Source organism: Podarcis filfolensis (genome assembly GCF_964270895.1).
Source record: "Podarcis filfolensis genome assembly, chromosome: 15".
Classification (NCBI taxonomy): Eukaryota; Metazoa; Chordata; class Lepidosauria; order Squamata; family Lacertidae; genus Podarcis; species Podarcis filfolensis.
Window position 1 is genome coordinate 8,749,938 of NC_139618.1, and position 27,979 is coordinate 8,777,916.

Here is a 27,979-nt window from a genome sequence, read left to right on the forward strand (position 1 = left end):
ATCTTACACGGCCCACAACACACCTTCCTATTGACTGAAGAAAATGCATATTGCCCAGAGATGTACAAAATTCAGGCACAATATGCACATCATTGAGGGCGAGAGGTGGGGTCTTGTTGTCTGGGCAGCCCAGGACCTCCATACACACTGCCCAGGCTTGCACCCCGGGGAGGTCAAACGCTTATGCACATTCTCCAAGACTTGTTGGGGATTATGCACAATGACAAGAGAATGTACAAAATTCAGTCGCAATATGCACGTTCTCCCAAGCCTTTTGGGGATTATGAATATTGACCAGGAAATGTGATTCATGGAAAGATTATGTGCACATTCTTCCTGAGGCCTGGTAGGAATGTGCACAATGGCCAGGTTTCCCCCCCACACACATTAACCACTCTACTTAGATTCCTCTTGACTTACGTAAACAGAGCTAACATTGAGGCATATTCATTCCTGCAGCAGAGCGAGGGGGGACGTTGGTTCTGGTGAGTCAAGATGGCATCCAGCGGCCCCCGCTTCACTTCCCGCCTGGCGGACACCTCCTTGCCTTCCTTTCTTGCCTTGAAAATGGCCTTCTGCCCCGTGGACAGTTGGAGCCTCCACTGTGGTCCCAGCAGGGAAAGGTGAGACCTCTAGCCTGGCAAATAACGCCTTCCATATGGACCTGACAGGACAGTAATGGGTAACCTCCGGCCCTTGTGATGTCACTGGACTCCAGTTCCCATCAGCCACAGCAGCCAGCAAGGCCGATGGAGAGGGATGATGGGAGTTGTAGTCCAGCAGCATCTGTAGAGTCACAGGCTCCTCATCTATCAGCGACACCTGTAGGGATCCATGCAGAGAGTCCCCATAAGCTGTGTGAGGTGCTTTGCAGCCCCAGCAATCAACTCCCTGTTGGGCCTTCAAAGCTTGCTTATACCTGCACTGTTTAATTTCAAGCAGCAATTGATAGGTGGGCGGCCCCATCGACCTGCCCAGTTCCCCACTCTGCTGTGTCCAATCAGGGTCTCTCTTCCAGTCTCGACCAACCATATGCTTACCAGCTCTCGACGGCTATGTACCTCGCCCAACCAACTAGTACTCGGTTATATTTCATGAAGGGGGAGGTTGTATTTTGGCAAGCAGCTGCTGGGAACTGCTCCACTGTAGGGTGGAGCGCTGCTGCTTGGGAGCCAGCCACCCAGCTGTGCCCTTTTCCAGGATATCCAGTCCAGTCCACCACCCACAGTTAGTCACTTTGGACTGTTTGAGGATGCAATCGGCAAACCCCAGGATATCCAAGCCTTCCCAGACCTTTGTGTGTTCGTGTGTGTGGGGGTGCCATTATGGCTATATAACTGATGGCACGCCCTTGTTGCACATCAAAAATAGCCAGAGCAAGATAGATCATTCCTCCTTCTCCATGAGAGGCCAAAAAGAGCCCTGCTAGATTGCACCAAAGTGCCATCTAAGCTAGAAGCCTATTCTCATAGTGGCCAGCCGAATGCTCTTCAGAAGCCCCCAGTCAGGCCTTGAAGGTTATATTGCCCTCTCCGATAGTTGTTGCTCCTTGGCAACTGGTACTCACTGATAGACTGCCTCTGAACATGGAGGTTTCATCTTAGCCATTGATAAAGAGACTGCCCTGCTCCATTTGCCACCTCTTCCGGCTATTGACTTCCACATCTTGCAAGGAAGTCCTCCTTTGGCCTGCCCTGGATTTACTGCTTTGTCGGGTAACCCCTGAGATCTAGTGTCATGAGAGAGGGATTTAGAACTCTCTACTACAGCCTCTCTCTGAGTCACATCCTGTTGGATTGCCCTGTTTTACATTGTAGGGCAAAGTTTTCCCCAAACTCCGGAAACGGAACACCCACAACAGGTCTGTGGATCTGGAAGAAATGCCAGTGGCTATGGAGACGGCTGCAGATTACGTCTTCAGGATCATTTACCCAGGCCATAGGCATGACAACAGTAAGAACCTCCTTTGTTTTGATTTTTCATTTTACGTAGATGACGGTAATTTCTTTGGTAGCGGCGACATTGGGGATTTCCTTGAAGTTTTTAATCTTATTTAGAACATTTGCACCGTGCCTTTTTGACTTAAATTGCCCTCGAGGCAACGTAAAAATAGATCACACCATAAAATACAGCGCCGTTAAAAAATAATAATTAATGAACTACCATCAGTGTCAGGGGTGGGGAACCTGTGGCCTTCTATTCTTATATCAGTTTTATTAAGAGTTTTCAACATATGATACAATAAAAAACCAATTAGTCTAAAAAAAGAGATAGAGAGACTTACCAGCAAATTGGCATTGCATTTGATTTTCCATGAGAAATTCTCACGTACAGAAAATTGTGAGTTGCAGCATTCAATGCAGTCATTGGCAGCATGCGTCTCTCTTTTTAAAAATAAAAATAAAATAAAATGGAAGGATCGACCACAGGGAATGCGAACCTGCAACCCTCCAGATGCAGATGGACTCCCAAAACCAACAGTCCCAGCCAGCATGGTTAGTGACTAGGGGTGATGGGAGTTGTAGTCCAATGATTCATCATGCCATGGATGTGTTAGCTGAGATTCCTGCATTGCAGGGGGTTGGTCTAAAGGACGTCATGGTCCCTTCCAGCTCTACAAATCTGTGATTCTGGAAGGTTGTTTGTGACATTGAGGGTGGGGGGGATGTATACAATTGTGTGCAGTCTTCCTTGACTGGCTGAGTAGGCAAGCCATCTTTCGACAACTTTTGGAAGCACCAACCCCAGTTGTTGCGCCGTTCATGCTCAGCTCTTAGTGATGGATGAATGGGCCTTTGGTTGGAAGGTGGCCTTCCTACCAATCCATGATGTCAGAATCTTGTGTTTGCCCCCTTGTGGAGGGGAGGACCCGGTTCCCTTTGCTTCAGACATGTCCTTTCAAAGCTTGACTGGTGGATCCCAATGCCCGTTTTGTTTTTCTTATTCCTCTTTCACTATTTTCTTTGAGCAGTAACTATTAACTACCACCACTTAGCTGCCAGCCGCTCTGCCTCCGTCGACGATGACGAGGACGACGAAGACAAGCTGCACGCAATGCTATCCATGATCTGCAATCGGAACCTCACAGATCCTAAAAGGATGAAAGGTTTTTATCCTTCTCCCCCCGCAACCCCACTCCCTCTTCATCCCCACCCCCTGGCAGCTCCAGAGCAAAACATACTTTCTCACACCCGCACACAACGTGCAACGGTGCTGGCATTGCTGCAGCCTTGATGCGCCTCCTTCCGGGTCAGAGGAATTGCAAGGTGGCTGTCTTGGAAAAGGGAAACCTAAGAGACCAGTGGCTCTTTTGTCCCCTGTTTCCGTTACAGTCACTAACTCCTTTCTCTTCTCTGCTTAGATCAGTGGTTCTCAACCTGTGGGTCCCCAGATGTTGTTGGACTACAACCCCCATCATCCCTGAGCTCTGGCCTTGCTAGCTAGGGGTGATGGGAGTTGTAGTTCAACAACATCTGGGGACTTACAGGTTGAGAAAGGCTGGCTTAGATGGTAGTCTGCACTCAGTACTCGGGAACCTTGAACCAGAAAAGCTTGAAGACATGGCTGTCCACAGTGGGGCGGCAGTGAAGAAGGGGGTAGTTGCCCCCATCCTGCTGGGCAACCCATATTCCCTACAATCCCAGTTTTCATTTTTTAAAACAAGGTTTCTCGCATTTGTCGAACCTGAGATGACAGGCAAAATGTCTGTGTTTGTTTCTAATTTCTTTAGAGAGCAACTTTCCTGTTCCTTCCTTTTTCATTATGTTATGTTGTTATGTTATGTTATGTTTGTTATGTTTGTAGGGTTTACTTTGCTGTCCCCACATCTGCCCCTCCAAATTCCTGCCCATGCCTCTAAGGTGCTGTCTGCAAAGGCCTCTTCAGGCGGACAAGGGAACTGCGGGTGTAACATCGGGCCTCCTGATTGGCAGCCTATGTGAAGCTTCTAGATTGGTCAGGCCTGATATAAATACTCAGAGTCGAGTCTTTTTTGCGGGTCAAATGCCTTTTCTCATACCAGCATTACTCAAAACCCAGGCTTATACTGTAGGCAGTGAAGCTGCAACCCTCCAGATGGACTCCCAACCACCGAAGCAAACGATGGGAGTTGTAGCACAGCAAGATCTGGAGGGTCACAAGCTTCCCACCCCTGCCAAAGGTGGCACACAGGTCTCCAGTTTCCACTCCAGGAAAACCATTGTTAAAGTTTGTGGGTCGTAAATCCTTTGACCCACTGAGTCTGCTGCAACAGCCCTGCAATAAATCTGAATTTATTGCCACTCCAACAACCTTCAATGGCGCCCACAAGCTTCCACTCACGCGCTGCCACTCTTCTCAGTTGCCGGATAATAGCAGAGTTCACACGCAGCGTAAAATGGCTTGCCTGTGTCGACATAGTGTCTTCAATAACTCAGCTCGCCACCAGTGCTTCTATTCTAACATTCTTTATTTAGAAGCATAACAAACAGAAAAGAAAACCTACAGAATCTAGCTGCCTGTTCGCAGCTTTCTGTCTCTAACAAAAACGAAACTACCTTGCCCACGTTCTGAGATAGACTTCTCTCCAGAGAGAGCTCAGCCCCCACAGAGCACAGATCAAAGGGAAATGCCCGGATCATGTGGGCAGTGCACCCAGTTAATAAGAACGCTTTTGGAGTGTTAACTCTTGACTGTCCAGAACCATAACAACCATTACCGCATGTCTGAATCTGTCCACAGTCGGGCTCCGACAACTGGTATCTGGGCGGATGCAAAACGGTGAAGAAGGCAATTGGGGCGCCAGATCAAAGCCCGAGCCTCTGTCCTCCCATCCTATTCCAACACGGATGGAGGACCATTTGTAACCTGAGCGCCTCATTCACCTCTGGGAAGCCTTCTGGGGGCCAAATGCTCATGGTGGGCATGGCCAGAGGTAAAAGGGGGTGGAGCGACAGGCAGTCATGCTACCTGTTGTACAGTGGGCTAGTTTCTACAGATATACCCTCCTGCATGCAGGCAAGTAACAGGCATAGTCAAGAGTTCGAAGACCCATCCCAGCCAGGCAGAAAACACACAGGGGTGATGTGAAGTAGGGCCAGTGAAGGGTGTGGCCTGGCTTGAGTTCTCAGGGCCGAACGGAGAAGCTTGGAGGGCCACATTTCTCTCCCCCCTGCCCCACTCCCAGGACTGAGGTTGCTTTGTCCTCCTATGGCCTGGTACTTTGTCACTCCAGCGCACTCGGTCAGCAACATTTGCTGTCTGGATGAGCAAGCAGGGAAGGGCATGGAATCATAGAATTGTAGAGTTGGAAGAGACCCTGAGGGTCATCTAGTCCAACCCCCGTGTGCACCTACATGTCAGTAGCTCCACACACCTACATGCATGTGTGCAAGAGCCATGTGGCATCCAGAACGCACACCCTCCATAGGGCTGAGGGTGGGGCACTCCAAAACGCCCGAAAAGTAGCAATATTGGCAGCCAGGGCTGCCATACTTGTACCCCTTTTTAAATTGACTTGGGTTATTCTTTGTTTTGTCCTGCAGGCTTTCTATGGCCACTTTGCACATCTCTCTTTGGAGAGAGGAAAATGCGGGATATAAATCTGATTGCAAACAAGCAAAATAAATATTTTTTAAAAAGAAAGTCCCCCAAAGTCAGTCTCTCTCTCTCTCTCTCTCTCTCTCTCTCTCTCTCTCTCTCTCTCTCATAAATAAATAAATCTATAGTGTCAGGAACATGATTTCTTAGGGATAAAGGGAAGAAAATCCATTCACATATAAAATTAGCATGTCAGGAAGAAGACTAAGTCTCCCTGACTTCCTAGTTTTCAGTGTACGGGGAATGTTTATAGAGGAGCCCAGTGCACATTGGAAATGATGGGACAGAAGGCAAGGAGCCCAACAGTAGGTGGCGCCAGAGCCAATGACAGGCAGAGCCAACTCATGCTAGTTTTGTCTCCCTCCTCTTCCCTGCTACAGGAGGCAATACTGGGACCAAGGATGAGAAAACCGATAGGTTGTTCTGCCAAGCAATGCACATTACTTAAGCAGATGCCATAAGACCTTGAAGTCCAGAGTCTCTCCTTGCCCAGCCTACCCCTGGCGCTTTGACCATTCCTCTGGACAGCATAATGACAGCACTCTTGCACCCACCTCGCTCTCCATTTTGCTTTTGAGTTCCTTGCCACCCCCTTTTGACATTTCTTGCATGCGGCTGAAAATCTGGCCATTGATCAGGAAGATTTGCGTAAACCCGATTTAAAACAAAAACAAAAAGCAAAAAAACAAAAATGAGCTCTCGTTTCTGAAGATGCTGTTCACTCTAATTCTTCACCAGTTCTGGTACCTTTCATCTGAATACTTAGGTTCTGTGGGGTTCACCTTAAAAGGATATGGTTTCTTTTAATCAATAAAGACCTTCCAAAGCTGTCTTTTTCTTGTCTTGTGGAGGGGTGGGGGGAGAAGGGGAGGAAAAACCCAAACCACACTCCCCACCCCTTTAAGATTGGTTGGCCAAATGGATTTGGGGTGGGAGAAGTTGCCATAAATACTGGCTTGTTCAGCTCCTTCCTGAAGAATTAAGGTGAAGAGCATTTTTTATCCTCCCTGCTCGCTTTTGCTTTAATGGAGTTTGGCTTCTATAGCATGAACATAACATCTCTCTCTCTCTTCTTTTTTTTGGATAATACCAACCGCATTCTCCGATCCAACCCATATACCTTTCTGTTAACACTTTCTGTTGCAATAATAGCTGAATCCATTAACTGCTCTAACCCCACCCTGAAACAGGCCACTTTTTGGAAACGTGAATGCACGCTGTGTCAGCTAGCCAAGTTGCATGTTTTGGAGTTCCTCCTCCGTTCTTATTTTCTAACCCTTTCCTGCCAAAATCTGAAAGCGCAGCCGTGGGGAGATAACCTCGCCAACCCGCATCTTGCTTGCATGTTTTCGGTACGGCTGCCTGGTTTGGGCCCAAGCCATTTGCCTTAATGGACATCATGGATGAGCTGACAGCCAGTTGTTTATGAAAGGCATCATCCGGTTTAAAAAGAGGGAGGGGAAATAAAGGGGTGGAGGTTCCCCAGCCTGGTGCCCTCCAGATGCCACAGACTACAACTCCCATCATCCCCGACTACGAGCCATCTGACTGCGGATGATGGGAGTTGTGGTCCAACACACCTGGAAGGCACCATGCTGACTCTCTGTGGCTTACGGAATCAGGGTCGCAATGTTTTCTTTTTCTTTTTCTAGCTATATTTGCCCCAAATGGAGCAAAACAGAAGCAGGGAGAAATCAAAGTGTTGCAACTTGTTGGTGTTGGTCGAGGGTGTATCGGAGGGGAAGCACACTGCAAATCTTTGCAGCATATTTCTCCTCTTCCCTCCCCTCCAAATCTCAGCCCAAAGGACGCTCAGAGGCTTCATATAGCGCTAAATATTTCTCCCTCTCCCCCACCTCCCCTCCATTTCTCTTTTGCCTAGATATCGGCGACACGTCAGAGATGCAGGGGTTTGGGGCCAGCTTGTTGTCGTGGCAACTGGACCCGTGCAGCCAGGGGTCCTCCTGCCTCTCGTGCTCCACCGGCAGCTCCCCTTACGACGTCCCCAGCTGCTGCACCTGCATCCACGACAGGTGAAATGAACTGCCCATCTGTTGACCTTGCTTTTGGGGGGGCTCTCTGTGTTAGTGCAAATATCAAAGAATAAGTGCATTTCAGTTTGCATACGGCTGTGGGAAGTGCAGATTTTACAGATCTGCGCTTTAAGTGCGTACTGAATATACCGTATTTTTCGCTCTATAAGACGCACCAGACCATAAGACACACCTAGTTTTTGGAGGAGGAAAACAAGGGGGGGGAATTCTGAATCCCAGAAGCCAGAACAGCAAGAGGGATCGCTGCACAGTGAAAGCAGTGATCCCTCTTGCTGTTCTGGCTTCTGGGATAGCTGCGCAGCCTGCATTTGCTCCATAAGACGCACACACATTTCCCCTTACTTTTTAGGAGGGAAAAAGTGAGTCTTATAGAGCAAATAATACAGTAATCTCTCCTCCATCCCTCATTGCTAGCGTGCACGGTTTGGCGGCAATCGCGTGATTGACGAGGGTTAATTCACAAAACTGTTGAGAACACAGAAAAACAAAATTAGTGTAATCAGCACTGTCTCTGTGCTTTCTTTTCAACCTCACTGTTTACAACACACACACCTCCAATGATAAACTCAGGAGCTGCACCATGCATCTGATGAAGCAGACTAATCTACGAAAGCTTATGCCAGGCTGTTGAGAAGTTTATTCTAAAAATAAATTTTAACATGTGCATTTGTCAGTTTAAAGCCTTTGGATATTTCTTTCAACAGGACCCCTCTAAAAATGTTATGCCAAAGCATGAAGAAACAGATTATTTCCAGAGCCTTCTATGGATGTAAGTAAATGTTTGCGGGGGGGGGGGGGGGTTGTAAGTCCGCTGTCCCAATTGAGATGTATCGTGTTTTGCTTGGAAATAAGTCTTCCGATGTTTGAAAGAGACTCCTCTTTCTCTCTCAGAGCTACGATTCCTAGAGGACCCCAGGGATTAATGGTTAAACCGCTCTGGGAATTGTAGCTCTGTGAGGGGAACAGGTACCAATGGAAAGTTCTCTCCTGGAGCGAATAACATGCTGGGACGTGGGGTGATATTCAAGGGTGATATTTAGGGGAGCAGATAGCGCTGTGGTCTAAACCACCGAGCCTCGTGGTCTTGTCATTCAGAAGGCTGACAGTTTGAATCCACAAGATGGGGTGAGCTCCCATTGCTCTGTCTCAGCTTCTACCAACCTAGCAGTTTGAAAGCACACCAGTGCAAGTAGATAAATAGGTACCACTGCGGTGGGAAGGTAAACGGCGTTTCTGTGCACTCTGGTTTCCGTCACGGTGTCCCGTTGCGCCAGAAGTGGTTTAGTCATGCTGGCCACATGGCCCAGAAAGCTGTCTGTGGACAAACGCCGGCTCCCTCTGCCTGAAAGCAAGATGAGCACCGCACCCCATAGTTGCCTTTGACTGGACTTAACCATCCAGGGGTCCTTTACTTTTACCTTTGCCTTTTTATTCAGTGGTACTGCAATGCATAGAGAAGGGTCTTAAAAGCCCTTCCTCTCTTAAATCAACAACAATGGGATATCAGCTCTGCCCAAGGCATGACGGATAACAGCAACAGCCAGGGGAAAGAAAGGCATAACATCTTACAGGGCCAGAAAGAAACAGCACAGACAGAATAATTGCCATACACTGGAAGAACAAGGATTTAGTTTTGAGTTCCTCACTTGTAGTTGTAGAAATCATTTAATGTGTCCACACGAATAGAAGTTTATTAATATTGCAGGTGTTGTATGAGGGATTATGATGATGATCGGAATGTAATTGAAATTAATAAGATTTTGGAACGCAGAAATAAAGAAAATAATCAAACCATCTAATCCAGCATTTGCGGGGGGGGGGCACTTTATCTAAATTATATAATTCGGTATTTGAACGATTGATATTAATAATTGTATTATAAATTGGTATTGTTAAAATGAGGCTATTATTGGACTGTAACTGAAAACTAATAAAATTATTATTAAAGGGGGAGGAATTAAAAGCCCTTCTCCTGCCCCATGTACTGTGGTTCATATCCTGGGTGGGGAAGGAGTTACAACCCTCACCCTGGTTCACTGTGGTCCTTAACCGGCATCTGGGGAAAGGATCAAAACCCTCCCCCTTTTCTGTGCCCTCCTGTGTCCTTTAACGTGCATGGGGAAAGAGTTGCAACCCTCCCCTTACAGCACACTGTGGTCCTTACCTGAATGGGGAAAGGGTTACAATTCTCCCCCTCTCCATGCGCTGCGGTCCATACCTGCATGTCGGAAGGGTTAACCCCCATATGGCGCCCTACAGTCCTTAACCTGCACTGGGGAAAAGGGTTAAAACCCTCACCACCAGCCCCATACACCAGATCCTGCCCTTTTAAAGAACTTTCTAGAAAGCGTGTGAAGCACTCATAAAGTGGCAGGTCGTTCAGTTCTCCACTAACCATCCTTTTCTTTCTCCTCCCCCTCGAACTCAGGGCTCGCCTACTGCCGCCACCTGTCCACCGTCCGGACGCACCTGTCTGCCCTGGTAAGCCACACCATCATCCCTCCGGACAAACCCACGAGTGCCGCGGGGGGCCTGACGAAAGAGGTCTGGAGCAAATATCAGAAGGACAAGAAGGTAGGAGGCTGCCCTCTCTACTGATCGATTTTATAGAAATGCTCTGCTGCTTGATATAATCAGAATCTCAAGCATGCGCACACAGAAACACACCATATGTAGTGCACATGCGCACAAATAGCTTTTCCCTCTTTCCATTCTGTCCATCTATCTATAAAATCAGGTGTGGGGAGACTTTAACTCTAAGGGCCACTTTGCCTTGCAGACAGTTTGGAAGCGGCCAACAACCACCGGCTTATTGATCTATTTCGTAAAATTCATACACACTCAATTGTAAACAACAACAACCCAGAAAACTTCAAACTGGCTTAGACAGCCTTAAAAGGGAAGTAGATAAATCCACAGAGTGGGAGGAAGGCTCTGATGATGAGTCCCACCTTGACAGCAGAAATCGAACTTCCATGAGCCATGGCAGTGTACCTCTGAGCATCAGTTGCCGGGGGAGAAGATGTCGATGGCATGAAAGGTCTGTTGCTTCTGTGCCCTGCTCTCAGGCTCTGGCTGGCCACCAGAGGAAACTGCAGTGGGCGGATTTTGTTGCCGTCTGACCTGGCAGGGCTCCCCTGGTCTTAGCAGGAAGATTCTGGCCCATGGCGTCCTGAGTCGAAATGCTAACAGGCCTTCCATGAACGCCGCCGTGATGTATGGAGTTGGTGCTCGAACCCGTAAGGCTCCTAGTCCTCCGGCAGATTCTCTGAAATCAATTTGCTTAAATAGCCCTGAGCCCATTGAAGATGCACTTGATGATAACAGGCCATTAAGAAACCATTATGAGATGCAATCAGGTTAAGTGTTGATGGGTTCGCCCCCCCCTTTTTTATTATGTTGCTGGATCAGATTAAGGCTCATCTTCTCTTGTATGTTGTTTTCTATCAGATGCCTCTTGATGCTCCCAAGGAAGGCAGGAAAATGATAGCCCAGACAGCCAGGAGTGGAAGAGAGCCTCCACCGAAGAGCCTTTTAGTCATTGACCCCGCAGGTCCTCCAGAAATCCTCTAGAGCAGTGTTTCCCAAAGTTGGGAGTCCAGCTCTTGTTGGACTACAACTCCCATCATCCTTAGCTAGCTGGTCAGGAATGATGGGAATTGTAGTTCAGCTGGAGACCCAAGTTTGGGAAACACTGCTTTAGAGTAAGGATGAAACTTGACACACTAGGCCTCACCATTCTGTTTGGAGCTGCCCAGAGTGGCTGGGCAAACCCAGCCAGATGGGCGAGGTATAAATACAGTGGTACCTCGGGTTAAGAACTTAATTCGTTCTGGAGATCTGTTCTTAACCTAAAACTGTTCTTAACCTGAGGTACCACTTTAGCTAATGGGGCCTCCTGCTGCCGCCACCGCACATTTTCTGTTCTCATCCTGAAGCAAAGTTCTTAACCCGAGGTACTATTTCTGGGTTAGTGGACTCTGTAACCTGAAGCGTCTGTAACCCAAGGTACGACTGTAATAAATTAATATTATTAATACTAGCCACACACACCCTTCTGGGGGGGGGGGGTTTCTGGGCCCACTGCTCAAATTAGGACCCCCCCCTCAAATTTCCCAGATTTTTTCTTAGGCCTTCCCATCTCTAAACCATGCCTACCTGCCTCACAGATCAAGCCAGGTGTGCGGCAGGTGGAGAGGTGGTTGTGATCCCTGCAATGCAGGGGGTTGGACTAGATGACTCTGAGTGTCCCAGCTCCACAGTTCTACGATTCTATAGTCGAATTCAGCACACACATCTGCTGATGACGCAGGGAGTTCGTTCCTGCTCTGTGCGGGATTTCAACATTCAGTTTGGGGTCATTGCATTGTTTTTTTCTGCAGCCATGCTTCTTTGAAACACTTGTTTATACAGTGTTAGATGCTGGCAAATTTCTGGAAGAAAATATTTGGTTGTATAAGTATGATAATGAGTTACAGGTAGGTAGCTGTGTTCGTCTGCCGTAGTCGAAACAAAGGTGTCTAAGGTGCTATTGGAAGGATTTTTTTTTATTTTGTTATGATAATGAGGAAAGAGTTAAAAATTTCCAGAACATAGCGTTAGCTTAAATTATATACCTAATATATGGGGCTTGGCAATCGGGCAAGTTAAATGGATTCTCTGTGCCCTTACATCTGCAAAAAGATTGATACTGATACATTGGAAAGAGGAAAATATGGCCTCTTTCAGTCAATGGATGGAAGATGTGACAACTTTTGCAGCCCATTAACAGATCACTTGCAGACAAAAGATTATGTGTGGGAAAATGTAATGATATTTGGAACGTACAGTATTTATTGAAACCATTGTGACCCAGGAATCAATGTATATTTGAGGGAAACGGTAAGTTCATCTATTTGCGTATATGTTATATAGCAATTTTAATTATATTTTACTGTCATGCTGTTTTAAAATGTTTTATGTATTCTTTTTCTACTTTAACTCATTGTAATAGTCTTCATGATGATGATGATGATGATGATGATGATGATAATAATAAACAAATCTGTCTCCCTCCTTTCTTTGGCTCAGAATTACAAGGAGTTGGAGCTCCTCCGGCGAGTTTACTATGGTGGGGTGCAGCATGACATTCGGAAGGAGGTGTGGCCATTCTTGCTGGGACACTACAAGTTTGGCATGACCAAGAAGGAGATGGGTCGGGTAAGTACTTCAGGTTATATTTAGATGCTTGGTAACCGACCTGGTCTTTTTTTGTGGGTGTGGGGGAAGGAGTGTTGCTTGAAGATGCTGTTAAAACAGGGAGGTTCAACGGCAGCGTGTCTCCATTGCACTCTCAGTTCCACCCTGGGCATTTTGAATTACAAAGGGTTGCAGAAGAACTTTTGCCAGCAATCCCGTGCTGTGTGCACCAACAGACAAAGGCCAATCTCGGTTTCTCTAGGGAGGCTTGGTCCTAGATGCATCCTCTGGTGCAGGTTCACCAGATAAGGCAGTGTGGTTCTCAAACTATATTGGTTCCCCATTCCCTTGGTTCTATAAACACATCCCTATCCTATTAAAAACTAAGATCATGGCCACTGGTCCCATCACCTCCTGGCAAATAGAAGGCGAAGAAATGGAGGCAGTGAGAGATTTTACTTTCTTGGGTTCCATGATCACTTCAGATGGTGACACGGTCAGGAAATTAAAAGACGCCTGCTTCTTGGGAGAAAAGCAATGACAAACCTAGACAGCATCTTAAAAAGCAGAGACATCACATTGCCAACAAAGGTCCGTATAGTTAAAGCCATGGTTTTCCCAGTAGTGATGTATGGAAGTGAGAGCTGGACCATAAAGAAGGCTGATCGCCAAAGAATTGATGCTTTTGAATTATGGTGCTGGAGGAGACGCTTGAGAGTCCCATGGACTGCAAGAAGATCAAACCTCTCCATTCTTAATGAAACCAGCCCTGAGTGCTCACTGGAAGGACAGATCCTGAAGCTGAGGCTCCAATACTTTGGCCACCTCATGAGAAGAGAAGACTCCCTGGAAAAGACCCTGATGTTGGGAAAGATTGAGGGCACAAAGAGAAGGGGACGACAGAGGACAAGATGGTTGGACAGTGTTCTCGAAGCTGCCAGTATGAGTCTGACCAAACTGCGGGAGGCAGTGGAAGACAAGAGTACCTGGCATGCTCTGGTCCATGGGGTCACGAAGAGTTGGACACGACTAAACGACTAAACAACAACAACAATCCTATTAAAAGCATTATTCAGAATTCCATTCTGCACACTAAGGAAGATAACGATGCAATAAAGTACAAAACACTGACAATTAGCTGCACATTTATTCAAAATCCATTTGAAACCTATTTAAATTAATTAATTCAACAAGATGGATGACCTCGATCCAGCAATAACAGCTTTTCAAAGCCTGAGAGTCATTTACGCCCACTGCCCCCTTACCACTTAGGCAACCCCTTGGGTAATACCCCCCAAGGGACGGGAACCACTGAGATACAAAGGGGTTAGAATCATACAGTTTGAAGGGACCCCAAGGGTCATCTAGCCCAACCCCAAGGGCTGTAGCCCTTCAGCCCCACCCTTCTTTCATTTTTTTTATCCCCCAATCTTTCAGAGAAGCAGCACCTACACTTTGGAACTCCCTGCCTATTGACATCAGGCAGGTAACCTGGCTGTACGGTTTTTGGCAAGTCTCCTTCCTCCTAATTTGTCCTGCCCCTGCCTTCCTTGGCACATCACTTTGGCGCTAATGCTAGCCGGGTGTGGAGTTCATTGTGGCTTCTTGCTGGCTCAGTCTCAGAGCCCTGCACAGAGAACGCCCCAGGTTCAGCTCACAGCACCTCTAAGTTGGGCTGAGAAACCTTCTGCTTCCAGTCTGAAGGGTTACAGTCCAGGAACAAGACTGTACCCTGAAGAGACCAGGCCTAACAAAGCCGCCTCGTTGTGTATTAGGGTATGTCGTTTTAGGGAGCGAAACCTATAGGTAAAGGTAAAGGGACCCCTGACAATTAGGTCCAGTCATGACCGACTCTGGGGTTGCAGCACTCATCTCGCTTTATTGGCCGAGGGAGCCGGTGTACAGCTTCCGGGTAATGTGGCCAGCATGACTAAGCCGCTTCTGGTGAACCAGAGCAGCGCACAGAAACGCCGTTTACCTTCCCGCCGGAGTGGTACCTATTTATCTACTTGCACTTGAGGTGCTTTTGAACTGCTAGGTTGGCAGGAGCAGGGACTGAGCAACAGGAGCTCGCCCCGTTGTGGGGATTTGAACCGCCGACCTTCTGATCAGCAAGTCCTAGGCTCTGGTTTAACCCACAGTGCCACCCGCTTCAGTGAGGAGTCTTAAAATTAGGTTTTTGGGTATGGGGAATTCATTTTCGTGATGGGGTAACATTTAGCTTGGTAAATCTATGTTTGATTAGAAAACCACATAAACAACAGGAGAATTGTGTTATTTTTTGGCATCAAAACCTTTACCCTCCCCCCTCCCCCCGGAGGTAACGTAGAAATTGTTTTTCCTGAGGGTACACCAGACTACTAGGGTGGGTTTGGTGATGTCTTGCTGGTTACCTTCCCCTACAAGAGATAAGGTAGGGGATCTTGCTCTGAGCAGCACCCATGAAAACAGCAAAAAGTTTGGGTCACTGTGCAGCCCCAGCTTATGCTTATATTTATCTCCAGGGTTGCGATTTAAAATAATGAATTGTTTAAAATATAAAAAGCACGTGAACCGCTCCTGAAAACCAAATAATTTTAATTGTACCTTCTGAAAATGTCAGGTAATGCTCACTACAACAACATATAAGTGAAAGTGCAATGTGTATGCAACCCTCCAGCATCTCCCTACGTCGAACCAAAATGTAATTATTCCCTAGGTGGGAGTGACAAATGATGGTTATGATCAACAATAGATGTGCAACAGGAAGAATCTACCCAGAGCTCACTGGCGGAGGTTAAGATGCTAATGACAAATGAATGATCATCTGCAGAGTCCTGAAGTTTCTCATTTCTGTCCCAGGAGAGAAATGGGAACAGCTGCAGGCTGCAAGGTCAGCGTGACCTTGGGGTTTTTGGCCAGAAACAAGTGTGCAGATAAAGTCTGGAGGAGGAGGACAATTTGCCTCTTTTTCCCAGCCTGCTAGCCCCCTCCTCTTTTTCTTGCAGCTAAGATAAGATTAGTGGCGAGTCAAAGAGCGACTCTTAGGGTTCTGAAAGCTTTCATTTGGCAATGTTGCCCAACCCTGGGCCCCCTTCTCTCCCACCAGAACCTCGGGTGCGCATGGACAAGACGAGTTTATAATTCAGGGGCGTTTCGGGCTCAAACTCCCATCAGCGTGGCCAATTGGTCCATGAGGCAGCAAAATCCTGTGGGTCGGCGCCTGACCTGCCACTGCCACCACAGAAGTGAGGAAAAGTGCCGGCAGTGGCGTTCAATGAGATTCTGCTGAAAGCTGCCACCGTGCGACTCAGGGCTGAGGTAGCAGGAGGCAGCATGTTCCTGTTTTGCCTCAGGCGGCAAAATGGGACGGGCCGCCCCGTTATAGTCCAGCAATCTCTGGAAGGCCACAGGCTTCCCATCCCTGACTTGGGAGAAAAGGCTAAGAATTGCTGTAGGAGATGCGTGCAAGACTCCCCCAGTCACTTTTGGGAGAGCTGAGGCCGCAGTGGTGATGGATTGCAGTGGAGCTGAGGAAACAGTGGATCCTGGACTAGAGTGAAGACTTCAGAAGATTTGAAAGGCACCTGAGGAGAAGTTAAGCCTTCATTTAAAGCCCTCTGAGAAAGCTTGCGAGTTAATTTCAATGGTGTTAACAAGGGTACTTGGCTTAAGGTTGTTGTCTAGGGCAGGAGTGGAGAACCTGTGGCTCTCCAGAGGTTGCTGGACTACAACTCCCATCATCCCTCAATACTGGCCAAGCAGGCTGGGACTGATGGGAGTTGTAGTCCAGCATCGTCTGAAGAGCCTCAGCTTTCCCTGTTGTGAAAACCTTTCAGAACCCCCCCCTTTTTTTGTAACGCACACAGTATATATTTTTTATTTGTTCTGTCTTGTTTTCTATGTGGATACTATTTCTTGTTTCCTTCTTTTTGTGTGTGTCTTATCTCACTCTATGCACTTGTAATTTTGTACTTTTGATTTTTTTTATAATAAAGAATATATATATTTAAATGAAAACCTGCAGAGGTTTCCCAAGGCCTTTCCAGAGATGACTTCCTGACAGCCTTTCCCCCCTTCCTTTTTGAAGGTTGACGAGGAAATTGCGCTCAGGTATCAGAAAGTGATGGCCGAGTGGAAAGCTTGCGAGGTGATTGTGAAGCTTCGAGAGAAGGAGTCTCAAACGGCCACCAAATTCTCCTCCGGCAGCAGCATAGACAGCCACGTCCAGCGGTTGATCCACAGGGATTCCACCATCAGCAATGATGTAAGGCAATGTGCCTTGTTCTACATACCTCTTTGCTGTGACATAATGCAGAGAGCCTTGCTGGGTCAGACCGAATGTCCATAAATCTAGACCAGGGGTCAGCAACTAGAGGCCTGAGAGCCCCAGTTGGCCTGAGGCCTAATTTCATTTGGCCATTGCCCTAGTTTCATGCAGGTGCAAAAGAAGGGAATGAGAATGGGGAGAAAGAGGTGGCACAGAGAGGGAGAGGGAACAGGGTACCCTGCCCATCATTGGCTCTGGACCCCCATCTAGGCCCATTCACAGCCTGCTTGCAGCCTCTCCCCCAGCAGATTGATTTGATTTTGATTTGATTTATTATATTTCTGTGCCGCTTTTCATCCAAGTTCTAGTCACCACAACATGGCAGTTTTAAGGTCCAAAATAGTTTACTGCTGCGGAAGATAAGGCTTCAGCAATACAGTTCTGGACGTTGATTTATACATAAAGCTTGTAGCCTTTGCAGATACAGATACAGATATATGCAAGTAGAAAGCGTTTCTGTTGCTCCAGCAGTTCCAAAACGTAACACAGACTCTGACTCATGGGCGGGACTCATGGACTGACAAATGAGCTGACATGCCTTAATCACTTATATAGATGGTACTGGGCCATTGCCATAGCGACTGGCTTGGCTGACCTTGGACCTCTTGCCTTATCTCATACATGGGGTGTTTTGTGCCCATGAAATAAATTCACCCCTTCCTCCATGTCCGGTTCTTCCAACTGTATCAGGTGGTGCATCAGACCTTCACCTTCCTGCTGTGTTCGTTTAATCCTTCCTTCCTTTCATGATAAACATCTTGCCCTTCAGGTGTTTATATCCGTCGATGAAATGGACTCGGTAGAGCGAGACCTGAAGGTTCAGGAAGACCCATCTTTGACCGGGGGCTGCAGCGATGCGCCAACAGTCATTGTGGCCGTGGAGCAGCAGCAGTCGGTAGAATTTGACTCCCCCGACTCCGGGCTCCCGTCCTCCCGGAATTACTCCGTCACGTCGGGCATCCTGTCCAGCATTGATGACGGGCAGAGTGTCTGCTTTGAGGACGGAGCTGAGGAGGAAGCTGGCTCCGATCCACAGAGGCAAGATTCTGACCAGGATCCTCAAGCCAAGGGCTCAGAACCTCAGGACTTAGTAACTGAGGAACAGCTCTGTTCCCAGATGGACTGTAAGGAACCTGCAGAGGAGGCCATATCTGTGTGTTCTGCGTCTTATACGGTAGGTAAGAGGGACCCTGTAGAGATGGGCAACCGGTGGGCCTTCAAATGTTGCCGGACTACAACTCCCATCATCCCTGACCATTGGCCTTGCTGGCTCAGGCTGATGGGGTTTGGAGTCCCAACAGCAGCTAGAGAGAGCCACAGCTTCACTCTTCCATCTTACTCTCTTGGACAGCCCTGAATACTGCATTTTGGTGATCCAAAAAGTCTGAACCCTTTAGGTCTGTTTCATTGGGCCCTGCCACCTCCTGCCCTCTCCCCCCCCCCCGAACTTAAAACAATGCCCTCTTTTTTGGCAGGGCATATTGCAAAGTTAAACAAAGCTGAACATATTTTAACAAAGTTAAAAATCAACAAAACTTTCGAAAAGAAATATAAGCATCTCAATCTTGAGTCTGGATAGACAGGCCTCAACGGAAGAATTCTCAGCAGGCATCTAAAGCAATATAGTGTTGCTTAGAGGAATGACTCTGTAAGTTCTGCAGGTTGAGGAGTATGTGCCCATAACTGGGGTGCTGTTGCAGAGAAGGCCCTGCGCCCAGTGGCCTCAATAAGCGAGGGTGCCTGAAGCAGGGCCTCCACTGAAGAGCTCAGCAAATGGGTGTTTCTATGGGAGAAAAGGGTCCAGTTGATTTGCTGTCTCCTCACAAGGGTTGCTCTTGCACTTGAACATAGAATGAAATAAGCCGTGTTCCTGATGTAAATGAAGGACTGGGATGCATTAGATGAGGGGTAGTCAACCTTTTTGTACCTACCGCCCAGTAATGCATCGTTCTTGATGGTGAAATTTGCTTACCAACCACCAGTGCTTGATGGAAGGAGGATTCAGCTTGTGCCGTAGAACCCCCAGCCGCCCACCTAGAATCCTGAAATGCCCACTAGTAGGCGGTAGGGACCAGGTTGACAACCCCTGCATTAGCTCAAAGTTGGGGAACCTTAGACCTGGTCCAGGGGGGGACCTTCATATGCTATGTTTTGACAGATCTGCATCAATCACACTGAATTGCAGAACTGAATAGGTCCCACACAGAATTCCCAAAGGAATTCTAAGATACTAGTCCTCATGTTGGCTGTAGAGAAAGAATGAAATGCAATGAAAAATGCATTTGATCCTCTTGGGTTTTTTTGGGTGGTGGTGGTTAAAAGCCTTTTTTTGCTCTCTTCCCCCCATCACAGAAGGCAATTAATAAATCAGTGATGATTATAATAAATAAAATTTAGTAGTGGTGTGTGTGTGTGTGTGTAAAACATACTCAAGTTTCCAAAATATCAGATTGCAACAGAGAAGTCGTGTTTTATTCAGCAACACCTCTGTGACGTGTACTTGTATCTTCTAGATAGAAATGTTGGACACTGTTGCCTTAAACTTGCACAGAATCGATAAAGACGTACAGAGGTGTGATCGGAATTATTGGTATTTCACTGCTGAGAACCTGGAGAAACTACGGAACATTATGTGCAGGTAAGTGGAACCGGGATGCTCCCAGGTGCGGAGTCTGGGATTCAGCAGGGGTGGAGCCTGACAGTTTGAGGGCGGAGCCTGTTGGAGCAAGGGGCGGAGCTTGGGAGAGCTACAGAAGCGAATAACGATAATATAGTTCAAAAACCCGGTTAGGAGAATAAGAATTCAAATTTTCAGGAGGACGTTCCAAGTTCAGAGGAGCTTCTTGAGAACCTTCCTCCAGATCCTAGTTTGTTTTGGCTCGACCAAAGTTCCAAGCTGCATTTTGCAAATTTGCCCTTTAATCGGAAGCAGTTCATTTAAGAGACGTTTCAAGCGTATGACTCCATTTCTCTTCCCTCTGTTGCAGTTACGTTTGGGAACATTTAGACGTTGGCTACGTCCAAGGAATGTGTGACCTCCTGGCTCCACTCATGGTTATACTCGACAAAGGTTAGAAGCCTTCATGGTATCTGTGCAGCCCCATATAAAAATATATATTCATTTATACCACAGTTGCACGTTCATGCTAATCCATAGTTGACCTTAGCTTACAATGATGTAAGCTATCCCAAAGCCACCTTTTCTGATTATTCAATTTATCAGGGGTGGATGCAGAATCTTCCTGGATTTACTAGAAGTTACTAGAATATTCTCGTGCTTTCTGGACAAAGCACATCCACAGCTGTTGTTATTCTTAGAGTCCTGTACGAACTCAAGGTCAGTGCTTAGAGACAGAGATATAAACCTGCCACTGAGCGCTGCCTGAATTCTTCATTGTCTTCTTTTTCTCTCTCTATTTTGGTTTCTGTATATACATTGTGTTTTTGCTTCTGCAAAAACACGGTTTTTGCCTTGTTGGGGATTCCAGCAAGTTTCTGTATGCTTTTAAAAACCTCAGTAAACTTTTACTGAAGAACTCTGCCTGTGTGTTTTACTCCTTTGTACTCTACATGAAGATGAACTTCCATTACTCTGCTGATTTTGGCCCATGCCCTGCAGTTGCCCAGTTATGGAGACACCAGTTGGCTGGACTTGGCCCCTGGCCCTGACACAATTTTATTCTAAATACAACTGATTGATGGACTTTTTTGCGTGAGAGAGAAAATGAACTTGTAATATCTGGAATTGAAGTTTGAAAAAATATTGGTATACAGAACGCAGAATGGTTGGGTGTTAATGAGTGAATACTATATTTAGCTGCAGGACAGAGAACTGAAAGTCTTTTCTCTTTCTTTAGTCTTTTCTCTCTCCTTTCCCTTTTTTCTGTCTTCCTTTATTTCTTTTATTCTTCTTTCTGTCTCCATTCCTTTTTAGATCAAGCATTTCTTTTCTGTGTATTATATAATAGATACTTTGCATGGAGTATGAATTTTTGTATATCTATGGGCAAGTATCAATAATTTAAAAAAAAAAAATACAACTGATGGATGTGCTGGTTCACAGTTCAAGCCTAAACATGTCTACTTGGAAGTAAGTCCTATTGAATTAAATGGGACTTACTTCTAGGCAAGTGGGGTTAGGATTGCAGCCTTAGATTGCAACCTTGAACGCTAGGGAGTGAGCCCCATTGAAGACAGTAGGGCTTACATCTGAGTAAACATGTATAATAGGATTGTACTGTTTCTTGATTAAAAAGCAGATTTACCCTTTAAAAAAGCATTGTTTCACTGTTCTTCTTTTAAATTAACACCTGTCTGTGTTTGATTTCAGACGAGTTGGCTTACAGTTGCTTCACCCATCTCATGAAGAGAATGAGTCAAAATTTCCCTAACGGAGGTGCCATGGACACACATTTTGCAAACATGAGGTCCCTGATCCAGGTGGGGCTTTGCATGCCTATGTTAAAAAAAAAGTTTAACTGTCCTGTTCCGTCCATTTGAAGCTGAAGGCAAAGTTTAGCAAAACTAAAATGGGCACAAGACTAAAGACTGAAACCAAATTAAATACAATCCACGAAACAGCAGATTAAACTAATGATTTGCTGCCCACAATTAAAGCCCCCCCAAGCTTTAGTGCAGCTGGTGCTCTCCAGATGTTTTTGACTACAGGGGCCATAGAGCATGTGCAGAAGGCCTCAGGAGTGATCCCCAGCATCTCCTGTAGAAATGGGAGACCCTTCTCTGAAATCTCGCTACCAGTCATTATAGACAATCCTGAGCTACATGGATCAATACCCAGTCACCAATATAAGACTGTTTTCTGTGTTCCCATCACCCCAGCAAGCTCTGGCTGATGGGAGCTGTAGTCTCAAACACTTGTTGGGCGCCAGGTTGGCAGACTTAGTCAGTGGCACAGAATTCGCCTGGCACCTAAAGGCCAAACGAGGCTTGATCCCTCCTTCAGTCTCCTGGAAGAATGCTGGGACAGACATCCCATTTGCCCAATGGCCCTGCTGTTGATCTTTTAGCGGCGCTGGGTGCAGATTTTGGGCCGTTGGGCAGGATGGCATCACTGCTGCCCATTTGCACTTCCTCTGGGCCCCATCAGCACATGGGTAAAAATACGAGGTGTGCAAGCTTCGCGTGGCCCTCATACTGTATCTGGTTCCCAGCTCACAAGTATGGCATCTCCCAATTCTTTCCATTATCGCTGCACAGAGGAGGGCATCGCTCAGAGGTTCAACGACAGAGTGTGGCAGCTAGAGTGGCCTAGAATCCTTTGGAAAGATGCTCTAGCCGGCACACTCTGTGGTCAGGCATCTGTGCAGATGGGCATCCTCTGCTCAGTTTCCTCTCTGGACACCTGGCAGCCCAGAGCTGAGGACGGTGGGGAGGGAGGAGCTGGAGCAGCTCCCCACCTCTGCTGTCTCTGGGCAGGGGGCCAGTTCCTATGGGAACCGTGCAATTCTTCTGACTTCTCAGTGCATCTCCCTAAAAGGGGGAAAGCTCTGCAGCAGGGTTGTGAAGGCAGCTCAAATGCCTCCCTGGGATGTTACTTCTGAGTAGACACATGCATGAGATCAGGCCGGCAGGTCTGGAAGAAGGGAACGTTAGGGCAGGGAGGTGTCTGCAGACTTAAATCCGGAGCCCGTGCGCTTGGGTGGAAGAGATAATGAACGATGGTTGACTGGGGTTCGAGTGAGGGGAATAATGGATGCCAAAGGGTGGAAAGAGAGGAGATTGTAAAGGAGAGTGGCAGAGAGAGAGGGAGAGAGAAGAACGTGTGAAGAAGGGCATTGTGGGAAATTAAGATGGCCCCCAGTGCCAGTCGGAGCACCTGGCTGGGATTCTTTTTCAATGTGATGGCCAGCTGGGAACCCATCATCTGCCCAAGGTTGCCAGGTTCTGACGCGGACCCTGAGCTGCAGCCCCTTCACTGATAAAAGCCTTGTGGCACCTTAGGAATCAAGTGTCCTACTACCTCCTTCTGCCTTGAGCTCCCCAGCTCTTCCCTGCTCTGGGTTCGAGGCCCAATAATCTCACCTGACGGTCAGGCCATGGTAGGTGTGGCCTGCTCCCAAATCTTCACGGTTCAAAATCCTGAGACTTTTCAAGCCCCTGATTGCACAGCTGTATTGTAGCTCGGATATCTGTGTTGTCAAATATTTAAAACTGGAACTCATTTTGTCTCTGTGTTGTTGCTGTTGTTTTCACATTTCCCCCCAAAGATTCTGGATTCCGAACTCTTCGAACTGATGCACCAGAATGGGGATTACACTCACTTCTACTTTTGCTACCGCTGGTTCCTGCTGGATTTTAAGAGAGGTAAGATGCTTGAGCCATATGTTGATCATGGGACCAAAAGGGTTGGGTGGCATCTTGGGAGTCATCTAGTCTGACCCCAACGTGCGCTTAGTTCAGGTTCTGCCATTTCAGGATGCAGCAACAGCATCCCCAGCAGGTGACCCCTCCAAGTCTAAAGATGCCATTAGAGATTATTTTTATTAGTCTTAATTTTTCCCCCAGGGGAGGGTAGTGGGGGGGGGATTAATGTCGTCAAGAAAACTGTTGTGACCATGATGCGCTTGAGTAACAGGATGCTCTCTGCAATGTTTGTTCCTTCCCTTCAGAATTGTTGTACGAGGATGTTTTTACAGTGTGGGAAGTTATTTGGGCAGCAAAGCACATCTCTTCAGAACATTTTGTCCTTTTCATTGCCTTAGCACTGGTAGAGGCCTACCGAGAGATTATCCGCGATAACAACATGGACTTTACTGATATCATCAAGTTTTTTAATGGTAAGGTTGCCGAGCTCAATGCAATTTCACTCTCTTTTTCTATTCTCTTTTCAAGGACTTCGATGTTGTTCAGTTTAAGATTGCGGGCGTTTAGGGAAAGTTTTTCATTTGTTTGTTTAGGAAGCAAGGGATTTGGGCAGAGGGAGGACAGGAGCAGATCAGAATTCAGTCCCGATCATCTGTATTTTGGAAAGCTGCCTATTTTTCCACCTGTTCTCTGTGGTTGGGCATGATAGTTCCTGAGACAGAGGAGCAGGTTTTTGTCTGTGCTCAGATACCACCACACACCATTTTGAATCAAGGCAGCGGACCAAACCTTTCAGAACAACTCGAGATTGTCACCAAATTTGGTGTTATGGTTCCTGAGATCCAGGAGCAAACATTTGTCTATTTTGGGATACAACCTGTTGCCACCTTGAATCAAGAGAGCAGGCTGCAACTTTCAAAACTGCGCTTCTTCTAATAATTTTTTGGTTGTTTGTTTTGTTTCTTAAAATGCCTGAGCAACGGCAGGTACGAGGCTTCCACTTGGAAATAAAGCGATGCTTTTCTTTCTGATTATTCTCATCTCAAGCTGAAAGCTGTGAACTTGTTTCTGGGATGAACTGCAACAGAGTACAGAAGGGGCTCCTGTGATGGGAGTGTTGCTGTGCAACAAGAAAAAGGCACACTGTGCATCTCAGCAGGGTCAGCGTCCTAGTCTAGCATTTTCCTTGACATGGAACTTTTCTGAAAATGGGGCTGTTGGGTTTTTCCTTTGTAGTTTCCAGGTGAAGATAGCTCAGCGGTTAATGTGAATTGGTACATGCAGGCAAGGAGCGTATCTGTTTTATCTGTTTTCTGCGTGGGCTTAACAGCCATATCTTTAATTGGGGAACAGGAGCTGGAAGAGCAGCTCTTTTGGCTCAGTGTTTTTAACTGATAGGAAACACTTAGAAGGCCATCTCGACCCAAGGGTGCTCTGCAGCTTTAACATGGCCATTACATGAGCACATAGTGCTTCAGTTAAAGCATCCAGAACTCCATTGCCAAATTTAGTCCAGAAAACTATGCTATGGACTATTGTGACTCGGCAAGGTGGGCTGGGTAACTGCAACTTGACTGCGGCAAGAAGAAATTAATCTATCTTACATGGACAGCTCTGGTTCTCTAAGTTGCAAGTGTGCAAGTAATGGGGCTGGAATAGCCTTATCCCAAACAAGGTTTTGCTGCATATTCCTCTAGCGAAAGCTTAGCTAACTGGCCGGTTGAGCTTGTTAGGAGCTGATATACAAATTGAGGGCACAAGGAGAAGGGGATGACAGAGGACGAGATGGTTGGACAGTGTTCTCGAAGCTACCAGCATGAGTTTGACCAAACTGCGGGAAGCAGTGGAAGACAGGAGTGCCTGGCGTGCTCTGGTCCATGGGGTCACAAAGAGTCGGACACGACTAAATGACTAAACAACAACAACAAGGAGCTGATATATACACTAGTGGCTAAAATTGTGGAAATATTTTGGAAAAAGTGTATTTCTGAGGTTTGAAAAAGGAAGCACGACTGCTTATCAACTAAAAAAAGTTGCATATCAAACTAAGTAAGTTGTGCTTCCTTTTTCTGGTTATTTGGCTATAACTTTTGATAGAATACAGATAAGTGAACAAACTTTGTTGCATTACATTCTTCATTAAATTATCTTTCCATTGATATATAATTTTATGGTATTACTAATAATAATAATGGTGCTGAGCCAACAAACCTCAGAAATGCACTTTTTCCAAATGGTTTCCACAATTTTTGCCACTAGTGTATGGTCCCAGGCAATCTCAGCGTCCTCCACTCACTTTTGCCTCTGGCTCCTTGCACTACTGGTCCTCCCCTTCCTCTTACTTCTGTTGTTGTGTGTTTCGTGCAGAAATGGCAGAGCACCACAATGCGCAGGAGATCCTGAAGATTGCGAGAGATCTGGTCTGCAAAGTGCAAACGCTGATCGAGAACAAGTGAGCGAGGAGGAACTAGAGGGTTTGCCTGGGGCGACGGCAGCAGCAACAACTGCAACCTGGCCTGCACCCTTTTAGGGGGAGGAAGGGGGAACGAGAATTTGCCTGCACTTGTCACTTCAATTAATGGTTTTCTGGCATCTTCTTCCATGTAATAATGTTTGTAAATACCTGAGAGAGTTCTTTCCAGGAGAAGAAAAAGCACACAGGAAAAACAAGGTGGCTTCTCACCAGGAGTTGAGGTTGTGTGTTGGTGTGTGTGTGTGTGTGTGCGCACACACACCCGAGAGTCTTTGCTGCAGACTCTGTATTTCAGGGCCAAAAAATATTTGTGCGTCTTTCATTTCTCCAGTTTGTTGTGTGAATTGAGTTTCCCAGCACAGGGATGGTCAAACGGTGGCCAGCGTGGGCAGAAGGGAGACTTGATGTGTGTGCCCCCCACTGCAATTTGTGCAAGGCCTTGTCTGTCTCTGAACCCACCTACCCACCTGCAGGAGATCCTTCCCGATGCCCCACCTTCTCGCCAGTATTTCAAGGGCACCTCCCTGTTCTAAGCAAGCAGCATCTATGACAAGCTGCGCCAAATTCTGTGACGAGATTGGGCATAGACCGAGGTGGGGCATCCTTCTGAGGTTGCGCATAGACCAAGGACTTTATGCCGGAAAAGGAGCCTCTTTGTCTCTGAAGCTTGTCTGCAAACTGAAGAGCCCCATCTCCTCCCAGCGTTTGCGGCACGGCGGAAGCTCTGTGGAAGTTAAGCACCAAAAAACAGGCTTCCCTCTACTTAAGTTGCCCCTATGAAGCGTTTTATCCTGAAGTGTTTGGCCCTGAACGGGGAAACCATGATAACCAGCCACGGACAGAGAACGCTCACCGAAAAATAGTGGGAAAGGGAAGGCAGCAGGCAGGTAGTCCCATTTTTTTCTGCACAACTATGAGGGCTAAGAACCTTGATTTTTCTTTTTCTTTTAAAAAAGAGAACAACCAACCAACCAACCAGCCAAACTGTGGAGCCCAAAGAGGTGCTGAATTCTGCAAATGCATGAAATAATTATGTATACTTGCCCTGGTTTCCTTCTCCGTTGCCAGTTTGAGGGTCTTTCAGTTTTTATGCTGCCTCGTTGTTCTTCAGCTTTTTCTGTTATATAGACAGTTGCGGGATTTAACCCAGTACTCTTAACTGCTGGAGAAACAGACATGGGAGGTGGGGCAGCTAGCCCCCAAAGCATCGCTGACTTCCAGCTAGCTGGGTTTGTTTTGTTTCTTTTCCCTTGGAATGCAATAGAGGGGAGTCTTAAATCAGGAAACGGACTCTTTCTCTTTTTTTGGCTAATGCTGGCATGCTCAGACGGTTTGTCCCTTAGTCCTGTCGTTTTTTCTCTTTCTTCCTTGTGCCAAGTTAAGTGTTCGAAACATGCATGGTTCTGCCAGACAGTGTTGCAGGCGAGGAAACCGCTTTTCCAATTTTGTGTGCATTTTCATTCAGTTGAAAGGTGAAGAAGTCTTTAAAATCCCCAAAAAGCCCTGGGGTCTCCCTTTAAAACCCTGATGGGTCCATCCATGTTTTAAAAATGAAAACACAGTGCACTACATTTTTGGAGAATGTATTATATACGACACTTTACTATGTAAAAAAACCACACACACACAGAAAAAGGAAACACAACCAAAAACAAAAAAAAAATTTAACAAATTTAACTGTGCAAACTTTGTTGTACCTGTTTATTATAATGTTTCTGCATAATAGTATTTTATGAATATTGTGTACTGCCTTATTTTTGTCAGGAGCAGAATATTTTCTTTATTGCTCAAGAGTTTATTTATCTTTTAAGTGCAACCAATGGATTAAAAGAAAATACATATTGTCAAAGCTTTTTCTAATGAGTAAAAAGTTTTCTTTGTTGCTCATAAAACGACAACAATGACCCTGTAAGAACGGAAGTGTAACTTTGCCACCTCAGACCAAAAATTACATCTAGGCCAGGCTCCTATAGTGGACAAGCAACTGCCTCCTTTGATAACAAGGGTCATAACCTGTGACAATGGGGACTCCATTCAAATTATTGTGGTTTCTTCTTCTTCTTC

General features: G+C 46.6%; 1 protein-coding gene across 16 annotated transcripts in view; it reads left to right on the top strand.

The window, feature by feature from the left end:
- SGSM2 (small G protein signaling modulator 2) overlaps window positions 1–27,764 on the top strand; it is an 81,086-nt gene extending 53,322 nt beyond the window's left edge. For 5 of the 16 annotated variants that reach the window (XM_083587480.1, XM_083587488.1, XM_083587491.1 and 2 more), the window contains 15 exons: window positions 460–623; window positions 1,818–1,953; window positions 2,972–3,106; window positions 7,460–7,610; window positions 8,336–8,400; window positions 10,060–10,205; window positions 12,702–12,830; window positions 16,879–17,055; window positions 17,888–18,292; window positions 19,632–19,756; window positions 20,106–20,188; window positions 21,449–21,558; window positions 23,346–23,442; window positions 23,748–23,915; window positions 25,810–27,764. In XM_083587480.1, coding sequence (XP_083443606.1) covers window positions 460–623; window positions 1,818–1,953; window positions 2,972–3,106; window positions 7,460–7,610; window positions 8,336–8,400; window positions 10,060–10,205; window positions 12,702–12,830; window positions 16,879–17,055; window positions 17,888–18,292; window positions 19,632–19,756; window positions 20,106–20,188; window positions 21,449–21,558; window positions 23,346–23,442; window positions 23,748–23,915; window positions 25,810–25,898 — 2,180 coding nt within the window. In that variant the 3' untranslated portion in view covers window positions 25,899–27,764. The remainder of the gene's footprint in view (window positions 1–459; window positions 624–1,817; window positions 1,954–2,971; window positions 3,107–7,459; window positions 7,611–8,335; window positions 8,401–10,059; window positions 10,206–12,701; window positions 12,831–16,878; window positions 17,056–17,887; window positions 18,293–19,631; window positions 19,757–20,105; window positions 20,189–21,448; window positions 21,559–23,345; window positions 23,443–23,747; window positions 23,916–25,809) is intronic. The other 11 variants (XM_083587494.1, XM_083587485.1, XM_083587487.1 and 8 more) reach the window with 5 other exon arrangements.
- The last annotated feature ends 215 nt before the right edge of the window (window positions 27,765–27,979 follow it).